Source organism: Saccopteryx bilineata, chromosome 1 (genome assembly GCF_036850765.1).
Source record: "Saccopteryx bilineata isolate mSacBil1 chromosome 1, mSacBil1_pri_phased_curated, whole genome shotgun sequence".
NCBI classification, from domain to species: Eukaryota; Metazoa; Chordata; class Mammalia; order Chiroptera; family Emballonuridae; genus Saccopteryx; species Saccopteryx bilineata.
Window position 1 is genome coordinate 183,153,831 of NC_089490.1, and position 17,581 is coordinate 183,171,411.

The 17,581-nt window shown below is 37.3% G+C and overlaps 1 protein-coding gene and 1 non-coding gene across 7 annotated transcripts in view; one reads left to right on the top strand and one right to left on the bottom strand.

Annotated features, from left to right (window-relative positions):
- The window catches only part of LRBA (LPS responsive beige-like anchor protein), a 634,310-nt gene that overhangs the window by 225,340 nt on the left and 391,389 nt on the right, over positions 1–17,581 (top strand). For all 6 annotated transcript variants that reach the window (XM_066280997.1, XM_066281009.1, XM_066281017.1 and 3 more), the window contains exon 35: positions 3,957–4,021. In XM_066280997.1, coding sequence (XP_066137094.1) covers positions 3,957–4,021 — 65 coding nt within the window. The remainder of the gene's footprint in view (positions 1–3,956; positions 4,022–17,581) is intronic.
- On the bottom strand, positions 2,589–2,664 carry TRNAG-GCC (transfer RNA glycine (anticodon GCC)). Its single transcript has one exon. It is a non-coding gene; the product is annotated as a tRNA-Gly (tRNA).

A 17,581-nucleotide genomic window follows, 5' to 3' on the forward strand; every position in this document is an offset into this window, starting at 1 on the left:
AAAGATTTTGTATGACATATGAAATGAAGTTCAGGACATAAAAATTTTTAGATTGTAAATTTTTTTTAGTCCTACTAATTTTAACTAGTTTTATATCTGTCCTAAATTATGCTGTTTCAAATCTTTGTGAAATTTAAACTGTACACTTTTCGATTTTACGTTCTAAAAGTCAGTTTGTATACATAAATGAAAATAAAATCAAACTGATGTTTATTTATTAAATTTTAGTCTCTTGACTGGTAACTATTTTATCCTTATAGAGTATTGAATTTTATGACTTATATAGTAAAAAAATCCCCCCCTGTTGGAGTTTTAGATCAGACAAAACTGATTGGAGAAAAATTATACTAATAAATATTTTCAATATAAATTGTTTTATCTAAAGAATTATATGTAGAATATCCTTTTGTGGTTCTTCCTGATTTCTTTTTTTTCTAGTAAGAAAAGTAACTTTCTTTTTCCTGAAGTTAATATTCATTTTGAGATTTTCCTTCATGTAAGTGATCTGCATGTAAACTCAGTCAATTTAAGGGCTTACTTCTTCATAATCTGGATATCAAATTTTCAAGTCGCTTGCTGAAAGTGCTGTGTCAGGGATAAGAGCTGAGAAATGAGTCTATGCTTCTGTTCCTTGACTGTGGTCTCCCTTGAGTTGTCATGGTCCCTGCTCATTCCCCGCTGTCTATCAACAAAGGGCACAGGTGTATTCTCCTCTTGCCCCTCAGAGCACTAGCTACTTGTACATCTTTCTAGAATAATTTTATGAATCTTCCAAGAGCAAGAGATACTTAAAGGCTGTTTAAGGTCTGTTTGCCATGAAATCTGTGTCTCCTGTTCCTGTGCATGGCTATGTTTAGGGCAACTGTTTGAGACTTGATAGTAATTCCCTGTGCTCTGTCCAAGAAGTGAGGTGTGGTGGGGTCTTCTGCACAGCATCCAAAAACTTCTCTGCTGTTTCTATGTCTCTCCTCCTCATCCTAAGAAAAGTGGAGGGTATGACACTTGCTCTTCTCTCAGGGATATACTCCTTCAAGGAATTTGATTGCTTGCTTTTGTACTGTCTACTTCATTTTGCTAGAAGGAAGAGACTTTTACATCAGACAGGTATTTCTATTTATAGGTCCCATGATTTCATGTTTATTGCTCTTTCCTCAGCAATACATTGCTTTATCTCTCCTCCTAGGTCTCGCCAAATCCTACTCCCAAATGTCTGACTGACTTGCTATCTAATTTCCATTCTAATGTATATGTTCTGTTAGTATGTTCCTTCTGACACTATTCAGGAACTAGGCTGCTACAACAAAATTGGGGTGTGTAGCCATTTTAGCCCTGAGAGCTAACTTGGGTTTTCAAAACATAAAAGAAAGTATATAATACAGAATTGGATTTAAAAAAGAGAAAGTAAATGAGAAAGAATAAGGCTGAAAAAAAGTAAGGATTTTTCATGACACAGAGCACTTGTCAGGTGGGAAGTTACATGAAATTTAAAATTCTTAAAGTCATTACAATCAGAAAATGTGAGTACTTTATGGTTGCCATAGTAAGTAACCCAACATTGTTTTTTGTTTTGAGCTTTATAAAAGAACAGAAAAAGATCACTTGAGTGATACCATATAGATAGATTAGAAGGGCTTCTTATTTTTCAGAAACTTAAAAATTTTGTATATTTTTCCAATTCTTGAAAAAATATGTGCAAGTGTATATTTTTAGACACACATACATGCAATGGCATTTCTCAAATCTAGCTATATTTCAATTCAGGTAGGTCTACCCAGATTATATTTAACACTTATTTATATGTTTTGATATGAGAATTAAAAAACAATTGATATAGGCCCTGGCTGGTTGGCTCAGCAGAAGAGCATTGGCCTGATGTGTGGAAGTCCTGAGTTCAATTCCCAGCTAGGGTACACAGGAGAAGCGCCCATCTGCTTCTCCACCCTTCCCCCTCTCCTTTCTCTCTATTTCTCTCTTCCCCTCCTGCAGCCAAGGCTCCATTGGAGCAAAGTTGGCCTGGGTGCTGAGGATAACTCCATGGCCTCTGCCTTAGGCACTAGAATGGCTCTGGTTGCAATGGAGCAGCGCCCCAGATGGGCAGAGCATCGCCCCCTAGTGGGCATGCCAGGTAGATTCTGGTTGGGTGTATGCGGGAGTCTGTCTGTCTGCCTCCCCTCTTCTCACTTCAGAAAAATACAAAAACAAAAACAACCCCTCCAAAAAAACCAACAAAAAATTGATTTATACATGATCTGCTGGTTGATATTTTTCCTAGGCTTTTTGGTGGTGGTTTCTTTTTTTTTCCTTGTATTTTTCTGAAGTTGGAAACGAGGAGGCAGTCAGACAGACTCCCACCTGCACCCCACTGGGATCCACCCGGCATGCCCACCAGGGGGCGATGCTCTGCCCATCTGGGGCGTCACTCTGTTGCGACCAGAGCCACTCTAGCGCCTGAGGCAGAGACCATAGAGCCATCCTCAGCACCGGGGCCATCTCTTCTCCAATGGAGCCTTGGCTGCGGGAGGAGAAGAGAGAGACAGAGAGGAAGGAGAGGGGGAGGGGTGGAGAAGCAGATGGGTGCTTCTCCTGTGTGCCCTGGCCGGGAATCGAACCCAGGACTCCTGCACGGCAGGCTGACGCTCTACCACTGAGCCAACTGGCCAGGGCCCCTATGCTTTTTAATGGATAATCTATTCATAAAGAATATAATTAGGCCCTGGCCGGTTGGCTCAGCGGTAGAGCGTCGGCCTAGCGTGCGGAGGACCCGGGTTCGATTCCCGGCCAGGGCACACAGGAGAAGCGCCCATTTGCTTCTCCACCCCTCTGCCGCACTTTCCTCTCTCTCTCTCTCTTCCCCTCCCACAGCCAAGGCTCCATTGGAACAAAGATGGCCCGGGCGCTGGGGATGGCTCTGTGGCCTCTGCCTCAGGCGCTAGAGTGGCTCTGGTCGCAACATGGCGACGCCCAGGATGGGCAGAGCATCGCCCCCTGGTGGGCGTGCCAGGTGGATCCCGGTCGGGCGCATGCGGGAGTCTGTCTGACTGTCTCTCCCTGTTTCCAGCTTCAGAAAAATGGGGGGGGGGGAAGAATATAATTAATAGCCCTGGCCAGTGACTGAGTGGATAGAGCAGAACTTTAAGTTTGCCTAGGGATGTCCCAAGTTTGATTCTGAGTCAGGGCACACTGGAGAAACACCATCTATTTCTCTCTCCCTCCCTCAATTCCTCCCGTGGCTCAGTTAGTTCAAATGTGGCCCTGGGCAATGAGGTTAGTCAGAGCTTCAGGTGCTAAAAATAGCTCAGTACTTGAGCATCAGCCTCAGATGGGGATTTCCAGGTTGATCTGGTGGGGGTGCATGCGGGAATCTGCCTCACTATTTCACCTCCTCTCACCTAAAAAAAAAAAAAAGGATATGACTAATACGTAGTTTTATATTAGCTTTTGCTAATTTATAGGCTAGTGAACTATGGTTTTCCACCTCAAGGTTGTCTAGCAAAATTCACTAATTTTTCTGGTCTCTTTCTCAATCCTTAACCATTAGTTTTTAAGGTAGAGTATGTACTGATATTAAATTTATTTACTACCTATTTATTTTGAGGTGATGCCTCTATTTTCTTAAAGAAATAAAAACAAAAACTCTATTCTTGGTCATCTTTGCTGCCTTCCTTTCCAACTCCTAAGTGGTGTGTATATAATGTTATAGAACAAAAAGGGCAAGATAAATATAGATCCGCTTATTTAGTTTATATAGAATCATATTGTTGCTAACTTGTTTAGTTTACTTTTTAATATCAACTATTCATGTGTTCATATGGTTGCATTGGGTAGGCAGAATGTTTAACACATATTTTCATTTAAAGCTAAGTTGTGAATTTGAAATATGTGATTATTTTTATAGTTGTTTTTTAGAAATAATTTGTTGAGTGAAAGTTTTTCAGCTGTTTTCTGCTATTTTTCAGGAGTGGCAGAATTCTATTCAGAAGAATGCAGGCCTTGCTTTTATTGAACTTGTCAATGAGGGAAGGTAATCTATTTTATATCCATTATATTTTACTTTAAAATCCTACCGTATTTCTGTCATTGAAACTTATCATTTTTGGTACTGTATTTATTATTTTTGTAGTCAGTAATGTAGAAAATTATAATTATTATAAATATGCCAATATTTAATTATTTTATAGTTTTCTTCATGGGTATATGCTTAATGATAAAATTCTGGCCTTACTATTTAATAAGTAAAGCTGAGTTTGGTCAAGTAAACTAATGATTCTAATATAAGGAAAGCTATAAAGAAAAACAGATATGTACTTATTTGGACTTCCCATTAAGTTCTGTTATATTTGTAAGGCCAATAATTAGACTGTCTGTTTTATTTCTCTTATGTCATGGCCTGGTCATAAGGGAGAAAGGGATCAAGTTTTGTTTTGTGAAGTGAGAAGAAAGTAGAGAGTGGGGGAAATTTGTAAGGTTTCACGTAAGAAGCAGAAATAGAAAAGTAGTATTAGGAAAGAAAAAGGAAGAAAATACATAGGTGAAAAGAAAGTTAAAAGGGAGAAAATAAATAAAGAGGTGAGAGAATGAAAAGGTAAAAAATAAATTGAGGAAATGAGTAGACTACTTTGAGTCCGTTTTTTGGCAGCTGATTTTGAATTACTTGAACTGTAGACCTAAGGTGTAGATTAAAAGGTGTGTTTGGCTGCTGTTGGAAATGGTGTTCTGAGCAAATTATTGTATAGGAAGATTTCTTGATAATGTTCAGGCTAGTGTTGAGACACTGATGCTGTTACTGTAGGAACTATTTGAACTAGTAAGTAGAAAACGTTTTAATGTTGCAGAAAAGGGAGAATGGGTATTTACTTTATATTAAATATAACAAATTCTTCTATTTAGCATATAATTATGGTCTATAATTATAGACTAGTACAAGTGGGGATTATGGATCAATTGGACAACACGTGTGTGAAAAGCATTCAAAATACAGGGAGTAGAGTATCTGAAGACACTGTGATGTGGGAAGGTATATAGACTATTCAAGTGTGTGTGTGTAATTGTGGTAGTCTGTGTGTACACGTGTGTGAATTATTGGAATACTAAAAGGCCTAATGTAGCATATTTGGACTTTCGTCTAAAGTTGTTGGGGAGCCTTGGAAGATTTTAAGTACAGCAGTAGAATTGTGATAGTTGTGATAGTTTGGTTTTGGAAAGGTAACTGGCAGAAATATTCGGGGTGGATGTAGGAGAGGAGGCCTGATTGGAATCAAGAACAGTAGTAAGTCTGCTACAGTGATCCTGGTGAGAAACATTGCTAAATTGTAATCTGGAGTCCAGCAAGTGGTAGGAAGTCAATAAATATTTCTCATTGAGTGAATGATTAATAATTTAGAGAAAATTTCAAAGTGCTTATTCATCAAAAGTAAATAGTTCTTTGGCTGAATTTCATCACTGAGGTATTGGATGTTTTTAAAGTTTGATGGTGCAAGCTGTTGATTGAACATGTACAGTTCTTGTTCTACTTAATACAAAATACTGATGAACAGATCTTTCTTTTTATTTTTTAGGGAGAGACAGACAGACAGACAGGGCAGGAAAACAGGAAGGGAATGAGCTGAGAAGCATCAGTTCTTCATTGTGGCACCTTAGTTGTTCATTGATTGCTTTCTCATTTGTGCCTTGACTGGGGGGCTACAACAGAGCAAATGACCCCTGGCTCAAGCCATGACCTTTGGCTCAAGCCAGCGAGCTTTGGCTCAAGCCAGTGACCTTTTGGCCCAAGCCAGCGACCATGGAGTCATGTCCATGATCCCATGCTTGAACTGGCAACCCTGTGCTCAACTGGTGAGCCCAGCGCTCAAACCGTATGAGCCTGTGCTCAAGCCTATGACCTTGTGGTTTTGAACCTGGGCATCCCAGGCCAATGCTCTATCCACTGGTCACTGCCTGGTTAGGCCAGAAATTCTATAATTTATAGAGCTTACCTGTTTGAAGAAAATTCTTGGTTCTCTAAGAAAACTTGTTATAAAAGTCAATTTTGATTAATAAGTGTTCTGCTAAACGTAAATGTAAATACCCTCAATTATGCAAGTTACTCTTACATTTAATAGATAAGGCAGAATAATAACATTGTGATGAATTGTACAAGCTTTGAAATTAGCCCTTTGATATATGGTAAGTACTTTTACTTCTGTGAGCCTCTGTTTCCTTACCTGCTCATTCAGCCAGTAATTTTTATGCACTGACTGGGTACCCTGGGTTATCTCTGATGCTGGAGAACAGCAATAAACAGAGGAGATAAAGGTCATTTTTTTGTAGTTTTTACATTCAAACAGTCGTTGACAGACTTCGAACAATAAAAAAGTAAGTAATGGGTTATATAATAAGGGAAAGGTGGTAAGTGCTATAAAAAAGATGATGTGGAACAAGTTGAGGGGAATGGAGATTTTTGAAGGAAGTGTGAAGGATTGGCATGGGCTGCAATTTAAGTAGAAAGATCAGATTAGAGATCATTGAAAAAATGGTATTTAAGCAAGTGCTTGAAGGATGTGAAAGAGTTAATCATGGGAGCATGTAGGGGAAAAGCATTGTCGATCTAGGGAATAGTCAGTATACAGATGTATGCTTCTCTGGCATATTTGAGGAATGAGGTCAATGCAGTTAACAACAAAGTGCTGAAAGTGCAAAGAAGTCAGAAATGAAGTCAGAGAGATAATGACAAACGGCAAGATTTTGTGTAGAGCCTTTGCAATTTATTCTGTGAGAAATGACAATCATTTCAAGATTTTGAGAAGATGGAGATGATCTGTGTTATGTATTTAAAATATTACTAAAAGATTACTCTGGCTAATGCATACAGGAATTTAAGAATAGAAGTGAAGGGTTCAATTAGGGAGCTATTGTAGTAATCCTACTTAAATATCATGGTGACTTGGACTGGGGTGGCAGCGGTAGTAGGGTTATGGATATATTTTGAAGATGGAGCTGATTGGATTTACTAATGAATTGGATATGGGTTGTCAGAGAAAGCTAGGCAACAAGTACTGTTAAGATTATTGGCCGGTACAGCCGGAGAGATGTGTTTCTCTCAATCAGTATTGAAAAGGATGTGGATAAAGCAGTTATTCTGGCGAAGATCAAGAGTTCAGTTTTGGAAATATACTATTTTTAGGTCTTTAGTAGTCATCTAGGTAGAAATTTTATAGTTTTAGCCTCTGCATTAGTTTTGTGATTCATTTTGAGTTTATTTTTTACATGGTATTAGATAAAGGTCGAAGTTCACTTTTTCCATGTAGATAGCTGATTATCTTGGCACCATTTATTGAAAAAGTCAGCCTTTTCCTCACTGAATTGTTATCACTTTTACTGAAAATTAATTGACCATAAATGGAAGAGACTTATTTCTGTATTCTCAATTCTGTTCCTTTGAACTCTTTTTCTGTCTTTATGCCAATACCATACTGTCTTTATTACTGTGACTTTGTGGTATATTTTGAAATTGAGTAGGATTAGGTAGGCTTTAGTGTTCCTTCTGAAAATTGTTTTTACTATTTGGGTCATTTATTTTTCCATATAAATTTTGAATCAGCTTGCTAATATCTAGAAAAAGCCTGTTGGGATTATGATGGGAATTGTATTGACTTTATATGTAGATCAATTTAGAGATAATCGACAATTTAACCATTTTGAGTCTTCTAATCCATGAACCCTTGATGTTATTCCATTTATTTAGATCTTCATTACTTTTTTAGCAAAGTTTCAGTATATAGACATTTATACTTAAAAAAACATTATTCCTATGTATTTTATTCTTTTTGAAGGTATTGAATGGAATTAGAAGATTTAAACCATTATGATAAGTATATAGTGATATCTTACTGTTTTAATTTGCATTTCTCTAACATCTTAATTTCCTGATTGGTCATCTGTATATCTTCTTTGGTGTAGTGTCTGTTAAGATCTTTGTCCCATTTTTATTTATTATTTTGTTTTTATTTTTTTAAATTTTAATTTATCAGTTTTAATGTGGTGACATTGATAAATCAGGGTATATATGTTCAGAGAAAACATGTCCAGATTATTTTGATATTTGTTTATGTTGCATATCCCTCACCCAAAGTCAAATTGTCTTCTGTCACCTTCTGTCTGTTTTTTTTTGTGCCCCTCCCCTCTTCCAACCCCCTCATCCTCCACACTGTCCCCCCCCCCCCCCGTTATCATCACATTCTTGTCCATGTCTCTGAGTCTCATTTTTATGTCCCATCTATGTATGGATTCATATAGTTCTTAGTTTTTTCTGATTTACTTATTTCACTCTGTATAATGTTATCAAGGTCCATCCATGTTATTGTAAGTGATCTGATGTCATCATTTCTTATGGCTGAGTAATATTCCATAGTATATATGTACCAAAGCTTTTTAATCCACTCGTCCACTGACGGACACTTGGGCTGTTTCCAGATCTTCGCTTTGTGAACAATGCTGCCATAAACATGGGGGTGCATTTCTACTTTTGGAACAGTTCTATGGTGTTCTTAGGGTATATTCCTAAAAGAGGGATAGCTGGGTCAAAAGGCAGTCGATTTTTAATTTTTTGAGGAATCTCCATACTGTTTTCCACAGGGGCTGCACCAGTCTGCATTCCCACCAGCAGTGCAGGAGGGTTCCCTTTTCTCCACATCCTCGCCAGCACTTATTCTGGGTTGTTTTGTTAATGAGGACCATTCTGACTGGTGTGAGGTGACATCTCATTGTGGTTTTAATTTGCATTTCTCTAATTATTAGTGATGTTGAGCATTTTTTCATATGCCTATTGGCCATCTGTATGTCTTCTTTGGAGATGTGTCTGTTCATTTCTTTTGCCCATGTTTTGATTGGATTGTTTGTCTTCTTGGTGTTGAGTTTTACAAATTCTTTATAAATTTTGGTTATTAACCCTTTATCAGACGTATTGTTGAATATGTTCTCCCATTGTGTATTTTGTCTTTTTATTCTGTTCTTATTGTCTTTAGCTGTGCAGAAGATTTTTTAATTTGATAAAGTCCCATTTGTTTATCTTGTCTTTTATTTCACTTGTCCATGGAGATAAATCAGCAAATATATTGCTGCGAGAGATGTCAGACAGCTTACTGCCTATGTTTTCTTCTAAGATGCTTATGGTTTCATGGCTTACATTTAAGTCTTTTATCCATTTTGAATTTATTTTTATTTTTTTTATTTTTTTCTGAAGCTGGAAACAGGGAGAGACAGTCAGACAGACTCCCGCATGCGCCCGACTGGGATCCACCCGGCACGCCCACCAGGGGCGACGCTCTGCCCATCCTGGGTGTCGCCATGTTGCGACCAGAGCCACTCTAGCGCCTGAGGCAGAGGCCACAGAGCCATCCCCAGCGCCCGGGCCATCTTTGCTCCAGTGGAGCCTTGGCTGCGGGAGGGGAAGAGAGAGACAGAGAGGAAGGCGCGGTGGAGGGGTGGAGAAGCAAATAGGCGCTTCTCCTGTGTGCCCTGGCCGGGAATCGAACCCGGGTCCTCCGCACGCTAGGCCGACGCTCTACCGCTGAGCCAACCGGCCAGGGCCGGTACTTTATTTTTTTCATTGCAATAGGGAAGGGGATTGTTTCCTTAATTTCTCTTTCTGACTGTTCATTGTTGGTTTATAAAAATGCCTCTGACTTCTGAATATTAATTTTATATCCTGCCATTTTGCTAAATTCATTTATCAGGTCTAGTAGTTTTTTGACTGTGACTAGGGTTTTCTTTTTTTTTTTTTTTTTTTTTTAAAGAGTTTTGTAGCCTTTTTTTTTAATTTTTATTTATTTTATTTATTCATTTTAGAGAGGAGAGAGAGAGGGAGAGAGAGACAGAGACGGGGGGAGGAGCTGGAAGCATCAACTCCCGTATGTGCCTTGACCAGGCAAGCCCAGGGTTTCGAACCGGCGACCTTAGCATTTCCAGGTCGACGCTTTATCCACTGCGCCACCACAGGTCAGGCTTTAGGGTTTTCTATATATAATATCATATCATCTGCAAATAATGATAGTTTTACTTCTTTTTTTCCAACTTGAATGCCTTTTATTTCTTCTTGTTGTCTGATTGCTGTGGCTAGGACTTCCAAAACTATGTTGAATAAGAGTGGTGAAAGGGGGCACCCCTGCCTTGTTCCTGATCTTAGGGGATTGATTTTAATTTTTTCCCATTGAGTATGATGTTGACTGTGGGTTTCTCATAGATGGCCTTTATCATGTGAGGTATGTTCCCTGTATTCCCACTTTGCTGAGAGTTTTGATCTTGAATGGGTGCTGGATTTTATCAAATGCTTTTTCTGCATCTATTGAAATTATCATGTGGTTTTTCTCCTTCTTTTTGTTTATGTGATGAATCACATTAATTGATTTGTGAATATTTCACCAGCCTTGCCTCCCCAGAATAAATCCCACTTGATCATGGTGTATGATATTTTTCATATATATATATATTGTTGGATCTGGTTTGCTAATATTTTGTTGAGGATTTTAGCATCTATATTCATCAGGGATATTGGCCTATAATTTTCTTTCTTTGTGTTGTCTTTGCCTGATTTTGGAATCAGAATTATACTCACCTCATAAAAGGAGCTTGGAAGTCTTCCTTCCTCTTGAATTTTTTGAAATAGCTTGAGAAGGATAGGAGTTAGTTCTTCTTTGAATATTTGGTAGAATTCACTTGTGAAGCCATCAGGCCCTGGACTTTTCTTTTTTGGGAGTTTTTTGTTAACTGTTTCGATCTCATTTGGTGTAATCGGTCTGTTTAGGTTTTCTGATTCTTCCAGATTGAGTTTTGGAAGATTGTATGTTTCAAGGAATTTGTCCATTTCATCTAGGTTGTCTAGTTTTTTGGCATACAGTTCTTCATAGTATTTTCTTACAATATTTTGTATTTCTATTGTGTCAGTTGTTATTTCTCCACTCTCATGTCTAATTTTATTTATTTGAGTCCTCTCTCTTTTTTTTGGTGAGTCTGGTTAAAGGTTCATCAATCTTGTTTACCTTTTCAAAGAACCAGCTCCTAGTTTCATTGGTCCTCTGTATTGTTTCTTTAGCCTCTATGTCATTTATTTCCGCTTTGATCTTTATTATTTCTTTCCTTCTACTACATTTGGTCTTTACTTGCTGTTCTTTTTCTAGTTGTTTTAGATGTAGGGTTAAGTTGTTTGAGTTTTTTTCTAGGTTTCAAAGTGTGCCTGTAGTGCTATGAACTTTCCTGTGTCCCATAAATTTTGAGTTGTCGTATGCTCATTATCATTTGTTTCTAGGAATTTTTTTATTTCTTCTTTTATCTCATCATTAATTAATTTGTTGTTTAACAACCTGCTATTTAGTTTCCATGTGTTTCAGAATTTTTTAGCTTTTCTGTTGTGGTTGATTTCTAGTTTCATGACATTGTGATCAGAGAAAGTGCTTGATATGATTTTAATCTTCTTAAATTTGTTGAGACCACTTTTGTGCCCTAACATGTGGTCTATCCTAGAGAATGTACCATGAGCACTTGAAAAGTACGTCTATTTTGCTGCTTTAGGGTGAAAGGTTCTGAAGATATTTACTAAATCGAGTTGATCTAGTGTGTCCTTTAAGTCTTCTGTTTCTTTCTTAATTTTCTTTCTTGAGGATTTATCTAATGATGTTAGTGGGGTATTGAAAATCCCCTACTATTATAGTATTGCTGTTGATCTTGCCATTTATATCCATCAAGGTCTGCTTTATATATTTAGGTGCTTCTATATTAGGTGTGTAGATATTTACAGTAGTTATATCTTCCAGTTGGATTGCTCCCTTTATCATTATTTAGTGGCCTTCTTTATCTCTTACTATGTTTTAAAGTCCTTTGTTTTAAAGTCCATTTTGTCTGATATAAGTATTGCTACCCCAGCTTTTATTTCATTTCCATTTGCATGAAATGTTTTTTTCCATTCTTTTACCTTCAGTCTATGTGCACCTTTTGTTTTAAGGTGTGTCTCTTGTAGACAGCATATGTACGGGTCCTGTTTTCTTATCCAGGCAGCTACCGTATGTCTTTTGATTTGATCATATAATTCATTTACATTTAAGGTTATTATTGATATGTCGTTGTTTATTGCCATTTTATTCTTATTTTTTTATTTTATTATTTTTTTTAATTTATTCATTTTAGAAAGGAGAGAGAGAGGGAGAGGAGAGAGAGACAGAGAGAGAGGGGGGAGGAGCAAGAAGCATCAACTCCCATATGTGCCTTGACCAGGCAAGCCCAGGGTTTCGAACCGGCGACCTCAGCATTTCCAGGTCGACGCTTTATCCACTGCGCCACCACAGGTCAGGCCATCCATTTTATTCTTTAAAGCTGTATTCCTCTTTTGCTATATATTTTTTCCCACTTTGATCTGTTTACAACAGGCCCCTTAACATTTCCTGCAGCATTGGTTTGGTTGTAATGAATTCGTTGTTGTTGTTGTTTTGTCTGGGAAGCTTTTTATTTCTCCTTCCCTTTTAAACAATAGCCTTGCTGGATAAAGTAGTCTTGGTTGTAGGTTCTTGTTATGCATTACTTTGAATATTTTTTGCTTTTCTTTCTGACCTCAAGTGTTTCTGTTGAGAAGTTGGATGTCATCCTTATGGGGTCTCCTTTGTAGGTGATAACCTTCTTTTCTCTAGCAGCTTTTAATATTTTCTCTTGATTGCTTAGCTTTGGTATTTTAATTATGATGTGTGTTGGTGTAGGTGTTTTTGGGTTTCTCTTTAATGGAGTTCTCTGTGCTTCTTGAACTTATGAGACCCTTCCTTGCATCAATTTAGGGTAGTTTTCAGCTATGATTTGATTAAATAAAGTTTCTATCCCTTGTTCTTTTTCTTCTTCAGGAACCCCTATGATGCAGATGTTATTTCTCTTCAGGTTGTCACAGAGCTCTCTCAGAGTTTCCTCAGACTTTTTGAGTCTCTCCTTTTTTTCTGCTCTGCTTCCATGCCTTTGTTCATCTTGTCCTCCAACTCGCTGATTCGATCCTCAGCTTCATCCATCCTGCTTTTAATTTCTTCCATTGTGGTCTTCATTTCTGATATTGTATTTGTCACCTCCTACTGATTCTTTTTAAATATTTTAATGTCCTTTTTTATACTTGCTATTTTGTTATTTAGGTGTTCGTAATGACCATCCATTGTTGTTCTAAGATCCCTAAGCATCCTTACTATCATTATTTTAAAATCTGCATCTGGAAGCTTGGTTATTTTCATATCACTCAGTTCATTTCCTGGAGTTTTCTCTTGTGATTTCATTTGGATTGCACTTCTGTCTTATTATGTCTGTGTGTTGGGTGTATTGTTTGTAGAGCTAGTTGAGTCTAGGCTTGGTGTTGTCTGCCTCCAGTTTTCAGCTGTGTTATTTCTAGTTCCTGTCCCATTTTTAAATTTGGTTATTTTCTTATTGTATCTTTCAATATTTCTGTTTATGTTTTGGGTAACAGTCTTTTATCACTATGTCTTTTGCAAATATTTTCTTTCAGTCTTTATTGTCTTCTAATTCTCTTCACATTGTCGTTTGTACAATGGTAGTTTTTAATCTTAAGGACATCCAGCTTATCAGTGATTTCTTCTGTGAATCATGTCTTTGGTTTTGTTTTTACAAAGTTACTGACATATCTAGGTTATCTGGGCTTTCTCCTGTGTTACCTTCTAGGAGTTTTAGATTAGGTCTGAGATCCATTTTGAGTTAATTTTTGTGAAGGATGTAAGTGCTATGTCTAGATTCAGTTTTTTGTTTGTTTTTTTTTTAATTTTCCTGAAGCTGGAAACGGGGAGAGACAGTCAGACACACTCCCGCATGCGCCCGACTGGGATCCACCTGGCACGCCCACCAGGGGGTGATGCTCTGCCCCTCCAGGGCGTCGCTCTGCCGCGACCAGAGCCACTCTAGAGCCTGGGGCAGAGGCCAAGGAGCCATCCCCAGCGCCTGGGCCATCTTTGCTCCAATGGAGCCTTGGCTGCGGGAAGGTAAGAGAGAGAGAGGAAGGGGGGGGGTTGGAGAAGCAAATGGGCGCTTCTCCTATGTGCCCTGGCCGGGAATCGAACCCGGGTCCCCCGCACTCTACTGCTGAGCCAACCGGCCAGGGCTAGATTCAGTTTTTTGATGTGGATGTCCTGTGGTTCCAGCACCATTGGTTGAGAAGAGTATGATTGGTCCTTTGTATTGCCTAATCTTCTCCACTGTGAAGGATCAGTTGACTATATATATATATGGGTTTATTTCTTGGCTCTCTATTCTGTTCCATTGATCTTTTGTCTATTTCTTCACCAGTACAACGCTGTCTTGATTTCTATAGCTTTATAGTTGTTTTGATGTTGGGTGATATTAGTCTTTCAGCATTGTTCTTCTTCAATATTTTGTTGCCTATTCTGTACCTGTTGCCTCTCCATAAAAGTATGTAATTGGCTTGTCGATATTTGTCAATATATTGCTGGGATTTTAAATGGGATTACATTGAATCTGTAGACCAAGGTGGGATGAACTGTCATCTTGATATTGAGTCTTCCTCTCTGTCAACTTGGATATTTCTGCATTTATTTAACTCTTTTATTTTGTTTACCTGAGTTTTATACTTTTTCTTCTACAGATCTTATGCATATTTTATTAAATATATATTAAATTTTTTGTCTTTTGGAGGAGTGCTGATGAAAATGGTGTAGTGCTTTTTATTTCAAATTTCACTTGTTCGTTGTCAGTACACAGGAAAGTGATTAACTTTTATGTATTAACCTTGTATCCTGCAACCTTGCTATAATAGCTGATTAGTTTCAGAAGTTTTCTTTGTTGATTGTTGTGGATTTTCCATATTGGCAATTATGTAATCTGAGAACAAAGAAATTCTTATGTCTTTTATGACAACATTTATGCCTTTCATATTATTTTCTCACCTCTTTAGCTAAAACTTCTACTACAGTATTGAAAATGAATAGTAGGAGGGGACATCATTACCTTGTTCTGATCTTACTGGCAAAGTTTTGAGTTTCTCATCCTTGAGTATGATGTTAGCTGTAGGTTTTTTGGTTGGTGTTCTTGATGAAATTGAAGAAGTGTCCTCTATTCTTAGAGTTCTTTTTTCATGAATGGCTGTTGGGTTTGGTCAAAGCTTTTTTCTGTAACTATTGATAAGATCATGTGATTTTTATTTTTGCTTGTTGATTTTTGATTGATTACATTACAGTAATTGATTTTGAAATTTTGAGCCCAATTTTTATACCTGGGATAATTCCTACTTGCTTAAAATATATTTCCTTTTTAAAAAATAACTGTTGAATTTGGTTTTATTGATTTTTAAAGGTTACTTGCTTTGGCTTATTTTGCACAATTTGTCTCTGTTATATTTTTGTTTCAATAAAGTTGCTGGTTAACTTTTTCAAAATGATTCTTATTGTTTTAATTTGATTTTTTTTAAAGTTTTTTTAAATTTATTCATTTTAGAGAGGATGGGGGAGGGGAGAGAAAGAAGGAGGGAGGAGCAGGAAGCATCAACTCCCATATGTGCCTTGACCAGGCAAGCCAGGGGTTTCGAACCGGCGACCTCAGCATTCCTGGTCGATGCTTTATCCACTGCACCACCTCAGGTCAGGCTAATTTGATTTTTTAAAGGTCATCCCTTCTCTCTGCAGCTTAGAGATCAGTGAATGATGGCTCAGAAGTTTTAGTGAAACCTTTGGCCACAATAGCTGTTAGATCTGTGTTTTATTCGACAACACATTCAAATTTTGGGGTAGTTTTTTTCAGTCCTGGCTTTTACTTCCACTAACATACGTGTGTGTGTGTGTGTGTGTGTGTGTGTGTGTGTGTGTGTATGTGTGTGTGTGTGTGTATCTATATATAACATACATAACAGCTGTGGCTGTTTTATTTTCAGGATCTCCCTCTTCAGATTCTGGTTTGTTCTACTGTCTCCTGCTCAACCTAACTGCAGATATAATCTCAGTCTAAGAGGTCTTTAGGCTTTTCTCATTTTTAGTTTAGGATTCATTTTCTTCCCTCTTTTCTAAATCAAGCCAGCTATCTCTGTCAGTGAAGTTGCTGGTTTCCATAAGCAGCTTTGAGTAGGGCATTCCCAGACAAGATTGCCCTGGACTCTGTTTGTTCTGACTCAGTGTTTAGCAAACCTCCATGAATAAAATTATACTAAATTTCACCTTGGGTCATATTTCTGAACCCTGAAATAGTTATTTTTCAGTTCCATTCTTTTTTTGGGGGGGAGGATTTGTTGATCTTTTTATTCTACCATAGCGGAAGGTCCACCTGCAGGTCTCTTCAGGTCTAGTTCATTCTCATTTAAGTCCCAGTTCAGATGTTACCTCCTCAAAGTCTTTCCAGAAACCTGTTACCAGGTTACTTTCACCTCATTTCTTAAACAGTTGTTCCTATCTCTTACTCTCTTTTCATCTTGATCTTTATTTTCTGTCTCCTCCTGTAAAGTGTGTATTTATGTTCTTTAAGAGCAGTCTCTCTGTCTCTTGTTTATGGCTGTATTTCTGGCTTCAATAGAAGTGTCCTGTAAACAGTAATATTTGTGTGTAATTGATGGTATTGTCTCCGTTGAGTACATCATCGTTATAGGTTCTGTTTCAATTGTTATTTTTATGTAAACAACATTCTTTCTTAAACATAGATTGATTTTATACAGATATTATTGACAGTAGGTAAGTGATAGTTCTTTGAGGATTTTTTATCAAGAGAAAAGGAAATATATATACATTTAAAAACTATTTTACAATAAACTATTTATGTATTTTGTGAAGGAATGAATTTTCTTATTTTTTCTCAAATGTCCTTCTCCAGAATACCTGATTCTTTTAGGGAAACATTATTCGAATTACTTATTTTTGTATCTGTGGTCATTGCTCTTGTAACACCCTTTTTCTATTTTCTTGCCTGTGCTTCTCTTATTTTGTATGGATTTGTTATCCTCCTGTGGTTAGAAACTGTCTTCTTTATTTTAGACCTTAGCCTATAGTAAGTACTTATCCTTTGACTTTTAAGTAAATGTAAGAAATAAACAGTGTTAGAAAGAGAACTGACATCTATTAGTGATAGTAGAGGTAGTGACTAAAATTTTCTTTCTGTCTTTATTTAGAGGGTAGAATATATTTTAAAGATATGACTTATAGATTTATTTTTTGAATCAGTGGATTTGGCTTGCCTTTTATAAATATCCAGTATGTTGCGGTTAAGTCAGTTTACATAGCGATGGATGTATCAGTCAAGTAGGTTGCAGTGTTTAGCTACTGAACTTACTCCCACGGGCTAGAATAATAATAATAAGGGTTTTTCTTTTCACTGCAGAGACCAACCTTTTTTTTCCTTATTATGTAAGTCTGACCTGCCTTGACCTCATTTATAGAGTAGCTGCTATAAATTTTGTCCCTGATTAATGTTTTATTAGTGTAAATAACATGAGGACCTTTACAGGCTGAGACTACAGCATAAGGTTTATCGGGACTTGATGGCTATCATTAGCAAATCAATTACTTAGGTCAGACATAAGTAATTGTTGTTTGGTGGAAATGTTTCTCTTAACTTACCTGTTTAATTGATAAGATACTTTCTCTGT